General features: G+C 38.7%; 2 protein-coding genes across 3 annotated transcripts in view; one reads left to right on the forward strand and one right to left on the reverse strand.

Annotated features, from left to right (window-relative positions):
- ctnna2 (catenin (cadherin-associated protein), alpha 2) overlaps window positions 1-13,432 on the reverse strand; it is a 304,010-nt gene that overhangs the window by 141,034 nt on the left and 149,544 nt on the right. The window lies entirely within an intron of this gene.
- On the forward strand, window positions 3,009-6,292 carry lrrtm1 (leucine rich repeat transmembrane neuronal 1). The gene has a single exon (XM_015004967.2). It carries the CDS (start codon window positions 4,669-4,671, stop codon window positions 6,241-6,243), a length of 1,575 nt encoding a protein of 524 aa, XP_014860453.1. The 5' UTR covers window positions 3,009-4,668; the 3' UTR covers window positions 6,244-6,292.

The raw sequence follows: 13,432 nt of genomic DNA on the forward strand, positions 1-13,432 counted from the left end.
ACAATAGTCAGTAAAGTTTCTAAAATATATAGTTAATGAAGCTCTATCTATCTATCCATCTATCTATCTATGGCAGAGTCACACTCTAACTCACACTACTGCTGACTTTGACTCAAAAGCAGAGCTAAAACTCTTGGTCTAAAACTGATGGTCTGGATGTTCTTCTGTTCGCTGCGTCAAGTCATTACAGAACACCATGTCATTAGCTGATGGTGAAGTCATCTATTACAGCTAAGAGGAAATACACTAAAGGTGAGGCCAAATGATTCCAGCCTCAAGAAGTTCAGATCATCTGAAGGGCAGTGATTCTTCTTTTTCTATAAAACAAAAGGTTCATTTAACATCTACTTTAAATTCAATGTAAAAAATAAAGTAGTAGGTTAAAAAAATATGTCATCCACGATGATAGTTTTCTCTTACAATCCGTTTTCTTTCATTGAAAATTATTTATTCACAAAATAAAATCGTTATAAATAAAAATCTTTAATAAAATGGTTAATACAACGCTAAAAAAAAAAGGGAAAAACAAGTCTCCATACCCAAATATGATTCATTTTTGCCAGTGCATTGTCACTGAGGATTAAGAAAAAATGTTTTCTAATGTTTTTAAGATTTTGCTTTGAATCTCTCCATGTATGGGCTAAAATAGTAGTGCAGAACCAGATGGAAACACTTTGGCTGGGAAATGGTAGAAACAATCACAAAAAAGAAAAAAGTTGCATGGCTGTTAGGTGATTGCATTTATCGTTGCATTATTATTATTATTGTAATTTAACAGAGAGAGACGCTCTGAATCTATTCTAAAGCCAGTGTCTGTTTTAGCAGAGAGACAAGGAGCAAACGGTGGCATCTAGATCTTGATCTTAATATTTGTAATGAGGAATTCCATAGGCAAAAGTCTCTAATTTGGGCTTATTTTGAGTGGAAGTGATAAATTCGTTCCATGCCAGGTTTTGCGATAGTAATAACAGGGTGAATATATTCTTATAATATGTTTTCCTCAACAGTTTACTCCAGCATGCTGAACTTTTCAATTAAGTTTTAATTCAGTTTGTTTATACAGCAGCAAGTCTCAAGAAACGTCATCTGAAAGCATATTTCTATTTAAGGTAATAGAAATATGAAATGCTAGGACCTTGGGGTCAAAATGTGCAACTCTAACTTCACTTTGTGTAGGCAGGGATCACTTAGCCTGTCCATTGCTGTCCTACTCAATTCCACTTGTTTCCAATCACGATTCACTGCACAGTTTGGCCTTTCTCCCATTTACCTGGATTCCTCCGGTAGATTTTCTATCAGGCCAATCAGCGAACAGAAGAAGTTGTGGAAGATGATGTTGATTTTCTGCGCTACTTTAGAACTACAATGCCTGTAGTTTTAGCGATGGCAGTGAGACCGAATGAATCAGTTCAGTCCGTATTGATCATGCTTCCAAACATTGAATTAACATTAACAGCTGTCTTGTGCAACTCAGCGTTTCTCTCTTCACAGTGCGGGATGGTTGTTTACAGTACATGTAATTTCCCATAAGGTTCATAATGCCAAACTGACATTACATATGTCACAGACAATGTAACGTGACAATGTCTGTGACACGTTTTAAATCATTAAAACATTAGGGTACGTGGAAAAGATTTAAAACTTCAACAAACTCCATGCCTCAAAGAAGCAATCGTTTCTCAATAGCCGATAGCTTAGACCCTCTGTATGAAGCAAAGCAGAGTACGAAAGGCTAGCTTTTAAACTTTAAAACTTTATCAACAAAATGAAAACGAACCTAAAAATGTAACCAAATATTACATATTCACAATTATTGTGAGTCATCTTTCTTTTTCTTTATAAGTCCTAATTAGGATAGGAGAATGACAATAATAGAGTGTCATTTTGGAAGCTGCTGGGACAAAGAATGGTGGCACAACATTGTCTCTTTTGGTAAATGTCAAGGTTTTGTTCAGCCCTTGTCTAAACTTGAAAATGACCTTATTAGACCTTATTATGTACACAAAGGAAAACTACCTCTTTTGCTCTTCTTTTATGTTTTTAGCCCTGTTCTCTTTTTGATTTTTTTTTTTTTTTCATAATTTCTCTCTGACGTAGTAAATGTGAGAGGAGGTTTCTTTCTCAAATTACATGGAAACCGTCAACATTTGCTTGAATGTCTGCTGGCGTTTTCTGACGCACCAATGTCTGTACTCTAAATCAGAGTGGTCAGGAACACGGCTTCGCTACACCAGGAAAATATGCAATGGATAATCCTTTGTGAATTTAGAAATGGTGTCAAACCTACCTTGGTTTAAGCTACCTTTGCTGTTCAATTATCTTCAATAAGTCTCAGTCTCATTCTCCTTGACCTCTGACATCACCAATCTATTTTCATCCCAACAACCACAACCGGATACGTTTTTGTGTGAAAACACTAGTAGATTATAGATGGTAGTTTCTGAAATTATCCAAGCAGCCTCTCTGATACCAACAACCAATCCACATTCACAGAAAAACACCCTTGTCCTTCTTAATTTCAGCTTTTATGTTCATGTTACAGGATTGGCTTTGTAAAAAGGGTATATTTAAAATAAGTGTTTATTGAACATTTAACAGACTGATTTAATAAATAGTAATGATGGAAGGTTAAGATTTGATTCAACTCAAAGAAGAAAAAGATGGTGTCAGGAATGCAGACCTGACTGATTTGCAAGATGCATGGCATGGCTTAGGTTAGAGCTTATTGTCTTTGAAAATTAAAAGGAGAAAGATGACAAAGCAAGCAGTAATTCCAGAGAACTCCAGTCAGTGAGATGGGAGTGGATCTCCAGAGAGAGATATTTATGTTATATCTTTATACTAATATTATTTGGCAAGCAATTACATCTGTATTCAAAATGCCTAGCCAGCCTATAATTGAAAATGACACCGAATGCTTGGCTACAGGACGGTTTGATTAAATGAAGAATGTCATACTCTAGTCTTGACTCATTATACTCCAGCTTTTATTGTTGGCAGGGATAAATGATGAATATCAATAGCATGAGATTGATTCAAACATAGTCATATATGCAATATTAGACAAATACTTTGTGTAAACTTATCACTATTGAATTATTGTTGAAATGAAGTGATTCCCCATGCTGTCCATACTATAGTATGTAACATTATACATGTTTATCATCATTCTCTGTTTTAATGTACGTGGACACATGATACTTAACATGCAGGCAGATGCTTGTTACTGCTTCTTGGCTTAATCAAAGCAACACTAATATCAGAAACTTGGAAAGTCAGAAGAGGCGCAATCCATAACACGAGAGATGGAGGTGTGGGTTAGTGGAAGCAGGGGGTTTATTTAAGCCCCTGGTTTAAGTCCAAACCTTTTGAATATGTAAATAAATGAGCCAAAGATAAAAAAAAAAAAACGTGGCTAGAAAAAAAAGCAAGGATGTAGGATGCGAGAGGGAGGAGGGGAAATAAAGGAGGGGAGCGGCATGAACAAGTGAGTAAGCGATCAAGGGAAAGAGAGCGAGAGAGGGAGAGAAAGAGAGAGAGCACTCTGAATTGTGAGTGGCTTACGACACTCAGTGAACAGAAGGTGCTTCTGCATGCGCTGTCAGTGTACTGGTCTGCTGCAAGGGATTGCTCGCTCCTTCGCTTCCCACATTTACCGCCCCTGCCTGCCGGACCAGCACCAGCCTCCAGCAGCCTCTTCCAGCTGGCTGACAAAACATTTGGAGAGCAAGGGAGTGAACAAAACCTGCGAACCACAGGGGATGCACATCGCCTATAAACAGATACCAGCCACTGGGATGACAAGGAATGCTGTTACACAAGAAAACTGAGAAGAGGAGTCACCTCTGCAATATATATTTTTTTTGTCTTGCTTTCGTCACAGGAGACACGATTAACAGCTTAAATGGATTTAAACCTCAAAAGACAGTGATTTCTTGCTGAGACGAACAGCAAAACGTTTCAACAGCTCAGCTGAAACTTAATCAGAGAGGAGAAAAGAGCGACACTCAAATTATTCTTCATCGGTTTTTCTTGTTGCTTTGGTTGTCTCTTCTTCCCTCTGATCCTTGCAGCAGAAGACTGCAGAGGAGCAAAAGAGACAGAGCTCATGCATGCAGACGGGGGAACTTGCACTTCCTACCATCTCGCTGAAAGCTACTTGGATTCTTCCTCTTTCTGGCTCTTTCACTCGAAGAGAACTAAGACATTGTAAGCCTGCCAAGGATCTGGTGTCCACTGAAAAGAGAAAAGGCGGGGGGGGATGTGTGCCACAGTGGGGTCTTTTTCAGATTCGTACATAATTAGTGTTGTGGCACAAAGCAAGATGCTAAATGGAGATTGTCAGCTTTTGGATAGGGGTGAGTAAGAATCATTTTGAATAAGAGCGACTGGAAAGGACAGTTTCATTTTTCATCCCCTCTACTCTCCACCCACTGCCGAATATCTCTCATTGGCAAAACAGAACTGCTCTTTATTTTTCACATTTTGGACAAAAGACCTGTCGTTGGACTGCATAAAATAAATATATCCATCTCTGCAAATAAAATACAAAGACTAAATGAACTCAACAGTTTAATCACATATGTTGGAAAAAATGATCTGAGAGGTGCAAAAATAATATCCAGAGTGGTTCAATGGACATTTTCTCCCTGACATTCCTGGATATTTATGCTAATGGATTTCCTCCTAATTGGACTGTACTTAAAGTGGCCACTGAAGAAACCCCCCGGGTTGATACTGTGCTCATTGGGTATTTTTCTGAGAACTGTTTCCTTGGCAGAGGCGGTTTGTCCAAGGCTGTGCCGCTGCGACAGCAAGCTGCTGTACTGCGAGGGGCTCAACCTCACAGACATCCCCCGCAATCTGAGCAGTGCCATGGGCCTGTCTATGAGAGAGAACAACTTGACCGAACTGCGTGAAGGCCAACTAGCTGGTCTGTCACAGCTAACCTGGCTTTATCTAGATCATAACAACATTGACATTGTAGAGGAGGGTGCATTTGAGAGGCTGAGACGGGTCAAGGAGTTGGACCTGAGCAGCAATCGGATTGAGAGTCTGCCAAATGGTACCTTCAGGCCCCTCCCAAACCTACGCATTTTGGATCTCTCATACAACAGGCTGCAGGCACTCGAGCCCGACCTGTTCCATGGCCTTAGAAAGCTCACCAATTTGCATTTGCGCTACAACACACTCAAATTTGTGCCAGTGCGTATTTTTCAAGACTGCAGGAGCATGCAGTTTCTGGACTTGGGATACAACCAACTACAGAGCCTGGCAAGGAATTCCTTTGCTGGTCTTTTCAAGTTGACTGAGTTGCATCTTGAGCACAATGAGTTGGTCAAAGTCAACCTAGCCCATTTTCCTCGTCTTATCTCTTTACGTACCCTTTACATGCACAACAATCACGCCACAATTGTTGTCAACACCCTGGAGTGGACCTGGCATTTTTTAGAGAAGATTGACTTGTCAGCCAACGAAATCGAGTACATTGAGCCACATGTTTTTGAGAGTACTCCCAACCTGAAGGTGCTGATGCTTGACTCGAATCGCTTGGCTTCTTTGGACCAACGCATCCTGGATTCGTGGTCGTCTCTGGACAGCATTACCCTGGCAGGCAATGACTGGGAGTGCAGCCGCAATGTGTGTGCCTTGGCCTCTTGGCTGAGTGCCTTCAGAGGCCAGCGTGACAGCTCCCTGCTGTGTTCAAGCCCCGACACTGCACAGGGTGAGGATGTGTTGGATGCAGTCTATGCTTTTCAGCTATGTGATTCGTCGGCAGAGGTGACCACAGCAGGCCTGTATGCATCAACAAGGGATCTGGCCAAGGGTGGCTCTGTGTTTCTGGGACCTTTTACCCCAAATCCGTATGAGGGTGAGGGCAGTGAGGTGGTCACAAGTTCTTATACTGTCACAGTGGGCCACGACGACCTGGAAAGCACCATGCAGATCCACAAGGTAGTGACTGGTACCATGGCACTCATCTTCTCCTTTCTCATCGTAGTTCTCATTCTGTACGTGGCATGGAAGTGCTTTCCAGCTGGAATAAGGCAACTGAGGCAGTGCTTCAGCAGTCAGCGCCGTAAGCAGAAGCAAAAGCAAAGCATGCAGCAGATGGCTGCAATTTCCACACCGGAGTACTATGTTGACTATAAACCTAACCACATTGAGGGAGCTTTGGTTATCATTAACGAATATGGCTCTTGCACTTGCCAGCAGCAACCTTCACGAGAATGTGAGGTGTGACTGTGCTTTTTGACTACGTCTTTACCTGTGATTATGTGGATATACAGTAAATCCCTTTTTGGATACTAAAGAGAGGGAGATGTTGTAGAACAAAAGGGAATTATTTCATCTTTTGGACACTTTTTACACAGCTTTTCACTGTGATGTAGAGGGAGTATGCTTTACATGGCTGACTATGGTGGATTTATGGCTACTGCTCTCTACTGCTAATTTGAAATCAAAAAGCATAATGGGCACCTGGCAATGGGACGTGTTGATGCTCTGATGAAAAACAGAAAGGAATATGTTTTGTGTACTGGGAGCTTTTCTCTCATGGAAGGATATTTGAGCTTTAACGTGTCTTTCTATTTCAGAACATTTAAATATTGTTTAAAGATAAACTGGAGACAAACAAGATGAGAAAAAAAATATGGAAAAGAAAATCAGCAAACCATTTGTATTATGGTGCATACAATATTTGAGGAGCATTTAAAATATAAAAAAACTGTTTAATTAAAAATGTAAAAATAAAAGTCTGTAAAATATGCTAAAAGAAATGCAAGTGTGGAGAAATTGAAAAAAAAGATAATCTATTTCTTTTGTAAAGTACAAAAAATGTTTAAATAAATGAACCACTATTCACAGTACACTCATTTTGTATGTGAGAAGCCTGTCCCAGTGGAAGAACGACAATAGATGTTAGTCTTTGTGCTCCTGGACAAGAGAGCCATGATTCTACAGTGTATCAAACCAAAAAATAAATAAATAAAAATAAAAAAAAGAGGAAAAAGAAATTGATGAAATACTGGGGAAAAAAAATTAATTGAAAGAGGCAAACCGATATCTCCATTTCATCTCAAAGTGCTTCAGCCACATTTGTTGGTTTACCATTCATTTTGTTGTCTTGTTATCAGCTGAGTTTCTTCCTCATTCCTTCACTGTGAACAGATTCAAAATAATCAATTTCAATTTTGTAAGCATGTTTTAATTTACTTTTATTACGTCGCCGCTCGTGTTGCATTGAAGTAAAGGAAGCAGAAAGATCATATTCTAGAGCGTTCACCACCAATTTGCTGCCATATAATAGAGTTGCATCATTTGGCCAATTTAAAACACACAAATTCTTCAATCATTTAAACCATGAACATGTAGATAAAAATGTAATTCAAGTAGTGTCAGAACTCCTGAGGAGATTATCCACCAGCTTCAAGCAATATTTGCACATGCGGTGTTTACCACTGTGTTTTCATGTGATATAAAATGTTTGTTGAATACAAGGCCATGCAGAGGTGTGTATGTGTGTGTAAATCTTCCTCTGGTCTTCACTGTGTAAATTAGTGCAAACTAAGAGATGTGGTGTTTCCTGGCTACTGTGAAATGAACAGTGTGCTGCGTGAAACGAGGGGATGGGGGGTTTGGTTGATCACCACCACTGCAGAAAGAGGTAACAGACTGCTCTCTAGTGTGCATATTCTCATACTGTGGCTGCATCTTACATTCCGTTCACCATGTTCTGCAGACTCCTACGGCAGGGGCAGCGTAGATATACCGAATTTGCAAATGCTTTTCTGTGAAAACGATAATTTTGCATCATTCTGTGTTATTTTGAAATAAATTTAAAAAAAAAAAGATGTTTACGATTTGTAAGTCAGCAGGAATAAAGTGTTTAAGAAATCACTGACAATCATTACATGCTCAGTTTCAAAAGGACTACTTTCTTTACCTTGTTCAAGTTCCTAAAAACAAGCCTAAGCATAAATGGTAAGCTTGTATTTCTCAAGAATATGTATTTAAGTTACCCTCAAAAATGGCCATGTCACAGCGAAGAATGGTTTAGTTTGGTTTAAATTGGTGAAACATGTTATAGGTGATATAAAGCCTGGAGGTAAGATCAGCCTAATGAAGAGTGATGAGAACTGAAGGTCCCTCAGGCAATTACATGTCTGAAAGTGGGGAGAAAATAATTTGGCAGTAATTTAGGATAACCTTGAATAATAATAAAAAAAAAGATACTACTCATTCTGAAATAGAATATATGCAACAGAAAACCTTTGCAACTGGGAAACGTCTTGACATTATCTGTTGAAATATCACCCAATGCCTTTAATGTTACAAAAATGTTTAACTTAGCAGACATCATGAACTTGTTTTCTTCACAATAAAATTAACTGTCCAAAAAGATTCATGTTAGGGTGAAGGGGGTTTTGTTTAGTTTAACTTGGTAGAACATTTTAGTGGTGACACAAAGCCTGACAATAAGCTTAGCCTGAAGCAAAGAGGATTTAATTTCCCCGAGTCAATACAGTGTCTGAGTGTTCGACAAAAAAAATAACTTGCCAGTAATTTAGGATTATTTTACCTTAAATGTGAAACTGCGTATCATTACATAGTTTGATATTGTGTTCACATTGTTCCAAAGAGCATTTTCAATTTATACAACAAATTTCCATCTCACAAAGGTTCTAAGTAAAATAGATTAAACAAATGGTAAACTTGTGACAGTATTTTGTAAAAGTTTTACAGAAATGTAACAAAATTCATTCTAGAGGGGTAAAAGAATTAGCTAGACACATCTGGCAAACTAGATTTTCTGCCTTCTTTGACATCCAGTCAAAGTACTAATATTGAAAAGATGGAATAGCTCAGGTTATCTCAGCATTTATGAGCATACACACAACCCTTCCTAGCATTGTTGAAAATGAATGAATTAATAATTACTATCAAACCAGTTAGGTGAAATTTACGTGTCAAACCTGACGTACAGTGTCCACAATGTTGCATGGTAATGTTTTTAGTAAGTAAAAAGTTGATTAACTTCGTTGAACACATTTATTGTCGGTACGAGGTACTAAAGTAGCAGAAAGTACCTCTCTCTGCAGTTTTTTTGCCGTGAGCCATGCTTTTCGAGAACAATAATGGCTCAAAGTTGCCATGTGGGAATTTATGATCCATTTCATATTTATGGTAGCAAAGGTGTTCCACTTTAAGACTCAACATGGCCGTTAATTATATCCTGTCAGATCATGAGGATGCAAATGACTGCTGTAGCAATCATGACGGGGACTGAGATTTATTTCATCCCCACATCCTGTCAAGAATTTCAGCTCTGTTTGAGTCCTTTACAGGACCTTAAACATGCAACTGCAGGGTAAATTTGAGGCTGAGGCCTCATTTATATAAATATTAGATGATACCCGACATTGAGGGCTGGGACTGGTGTGGCTATTGATTTCATTTCACTCTTTTCTTAAACAAGCAAGCAGGGCGAAAGGTGATCGAGAATGGCTTTGAATATTTTAATAGCTTTGAGTCTTTGGGGCCGACATTAAAAACTACTTTGGAATTCTTTCTACCTCTGCTCACCTTTACCTCTCGTCTCTTTTCACTCTCTGTGTTTGTAAGGTGGAGCGAATAAGGAGAAAAACATCAATTCATCTAACTGACAACAGATCAAATCTCTGCTTGACCCGAGCTTGAGGTGATGATTCCCAGAAGGGAGATAGGTGCTCTCAGACAGCATCCATTATGAATGTCTTGATTGATGATCCTCAGTAAAAATCAATACAGATGAGTGGTAACCAAAAGGATCACAGTGGCAAATAATGTGTTCGACCCTCCTTTATATTTTCACAACTAAATAATTTGTAGTACAGAAACCATCCAGTACTTTGAGGAGTAATACATGTTTCACATTCCAACTGCATGATACAAGCACTAATGAGGTTGAGGTTAATTTTTTTTTTTTTAAATAAATCACAACATTGTGTTGTTTTGCTTAAAGGTAGTACACGAGGGGAGCAGAACATGTCAGAAGTGCAGCTATTTTAGATGTGCTAAATGATATTCAGGCCACAAATGCCAAGTCATTGTTTTGTGTGCAACATTTTATGTTTGAAATGACAGACGCAGTCATGATTCTTCAACAGATATCCATGTAAAGTCTGTCACTGACTCCACCTTTAATGTCAATAAAGGTAGAGTTATGTCAGAACAATGAAATGGTAGAACAATGAGATGGTTTTGTTTGCGCAAAGAGTAAATAATTCAGTGGATTTCAATCTATTTTAAAAGTACAGCTAACAGCATTAAAAATGTGTATTTTTAACATTTCAGCAGTTAACAGTCACCCATCAGGTAAATTTAAGACAAAATGATGACAGAGTAGATATTGCTGTATTTTTTTAAACTTGTTACATTAGCAGTACTTGGTTCATCCTTCCTGTTAACTGCTGAAAACTCTGTTCTCTCTTTCTTCCTTGCAGCCTGATTGAACTAGAGACAAGTCAGAGACAAGTCAGGAGACGAGTCAGGAGGAGGACGAGAGGACTCTTTTTAAGTAGTTTTCAGCAGATTTTGAGCTTCCCTTAAGTAAAGTTTTAAGCAGCTTCCTGGTTCTGGAAAACATTTTTGAACGGTCTTCCTGCAGTAACAACTTCCATATTGATGAGTGCTGCCATTACTTTTATTTGGTAGCATTTAAGTTGTTCTTTTTTTTTTTTTATAATGATTTTTTTTTTTTTTTTTGCCTTTCCAATAAGTTGGTCAAGGTGAAAAGCACCCAGTCCCAATGATAAAGACTAAGTGGTGCATTACCAGCAAAGAGCTCTTGTGTGTGCACCGTGACAGTATGTGTGAATGGTTAAGCTGCACCATCAAACAGAACCTGCAGACTCAAACTGTATGGAGAGCTGCCAACTGCATTATCTATAAACACGTTAGCCACACAATCAATCAGCAAGCGCAGCAGTCGGAGCTGTCAGACTCTTGTGCCTTGTTGAGAACAGAGCAAACCAGGTTTCAAATTACAAAAACAAAGGCAGAACGTAAAGCACACAAAAGGTGATGCCTTCACTTTTGTGTCTGAGTGTCAGCACTAAGTCCCTAAACAGCAGTGTCAGTGATAAAATGTCAATCTGCACATCTTCAGGAAACGACTTGCATTTCGACTTACAGCAAGAAAGCCCTTAGAGATGCAAGCAGATCCTTAAAAAATAAATTAACCCGGCTTCCTGTGAGAGGTATTGATCAGGCAACATTCTGCTTTCTCATTGCGACTGGGACCGTTGCGGCATAATAAACACTTAACACCCCCTCATAACTGGATGGAGAGCTAAATCATGGGTGGCAGCGTGTACCGCAGTGGGTTGTAAGAAGCTGATGATGACTAACGACAGAGTGGGGGCGGCTTTCCTCAGCTTCTTTTTTAACAGGTGGGGTTTGAAGGATCAATATCTTAATCATTATCAACATTCTCTTTAAAATACAAAATCTCTCTCTTTTACCCATTCCCTTTGTTGTGTTTTTATCTTTTTTTCTCAGATCCTGATTGCTAACAATGTCACATAATCCACTAACACAATCCTGGTATTTATATAACCTACATACAAACTGGGGATTAATTAAAACATGGCATACCCAGGGACTTTTTACATTTAAATGCAGAAATGAAGCATAGATGTGAAACACACAGTCAAAAAAGCAAGTTAACAGAAAAAAAAAATGACAATGGTCCAGTAGAGCAGTGTAATTGTATTCATTACATAGACTAACTCTCCAGGCAGCCTATAGGTCTTGCTTCCCACTGCTTCATTTGCATGCACCACGCAGATCGAACGCTGAATTAATAACAATGACTCAGGAGTCATTATTCTAACACAAATACAGCACTGTAGGAAAAGAAAGTTATTGCTGCTAAATATGAAACTTGATAAGAAATGGGGTTAAGGTTATCTGTTGAATATTTAGACTGACAGACAGTGGCTAAGTTTATTACTATAATTGCTTTTTCCTGTAGAAATTCAAATGCTTTGGCTGGATTAGCCTGTGCTGATGAGCTGCCTTGCTTTTAACATTACCATCGGGGTGAGTGGGTGAGATAATACACGGGCTAACAACAGCTGGGTCTGCATCTGGGGCTTCATGTAACCTGTATAAGAGCAGATGTGGGTCAGTGCCTTATATCCAGCGCATTAGCGTGGCTGAACGACAAAGCTTTATCTCTGGCAGGACACAGGATTTTCTACTCATTTATCATTGTTACTCATACCTTTGGTGGAAAAAACCCCCCAGCAAAGCTGATTGGATATTGAACAAATCCAAGACAATAAAGGCTAAACATGTCAACACATCATACGCATGAACTGATGTGGTTTCTTAATCCATGTTTGTTGCAGACGGCAGAGGTTCTAAAAATTGTTTCTGCTGGAGACGTGTGACACACAAGATACTGGTATTAGGAGTGCTCTGATAATGCTGTAACATAAAGACTTACTCAGCTACAGAAATATGTCTAACTGCACTAATGGCTGTGATAATTAAAATATTTTGGAGGCAAATTTAATACACACGGTTATCTTCCAATAGAAATGGGTTATCGGGAGATTATTTTGGCAGAGCTTGACAGGATGGTTGGACCAAAAATAAATAAATAAATAAAGTGTCTCCAATTAGTATCAATGCCGATTAAATTACATTATGTTGAAAACATACAGCCAAGCGGAAAAATGTAGAAAGCAGCCAAGAAAGTCATGTCATTTTAAACACGGTGGTTTCTAATTGATGGACACATATCCTTGGTCTGAACTAGTTATGTCAGCTGTTCTTAACTAAATATGTCCAGCTTTGCTTGGAGTGTCGCATAATTTCAAAAGACATGAGAAATTGCACAATGTTTATGAACTGGCATGGTAAGCGAGTTTATGTCAAACATATCTTCCAACACATAATTTATTAACAAAAGTTAGCTCAAAAAGTCAAACTCATCCGTGGACAGAAGCATTTCTATTTCTCCTCCTGAAACTCTTGAATGAACTTTGCTTCTCGACCAAATAATGTGATTATCCTTGAACTTTATGCCCCTTCTTCTACCACACTGTTACCTTCCACTCAACTTCCCATGAGTATAGTAGAATGCAGCTCTCTGTGGACACACAGTCTCTTTAGCAATGACCTTTTATGGATGACTCTGTTTTTGAAAGTCTGCTGGACAACTGTCAAGTCAGCAGCTTCCCCTATGAATGAGTAGGACATACCATTTATGCAAAATTCACATTTTCTGAGTTTTGAATTGCTGAAGATTACATTCATTAAAATTTACAGAAATAAACACTAATCAAATTGTGTTTATGAGCCTGTATGCGAGTTTCATATTTTGACTTACTGACATAAATTCTCTCTACTGGGCCATCTCTATTGGACAAGAGATGGGATA

This window comes from Poecilia mexicana, unplaced genomic scaffold (genome assembly GCF_051168715.1).
Source record: "Poecilia mexicana isolate PSO_F unplaced genomic scaffold, ASM5116871v1 scaffold_1, whole genome shotgun sequence".
Lineage (NCBI taxonomy): Eukaryota > Metazoa > Chordata > Actinopteri > Cyprinodontiformes > Poeciliidae > Poecilia > Poecilia mexicana.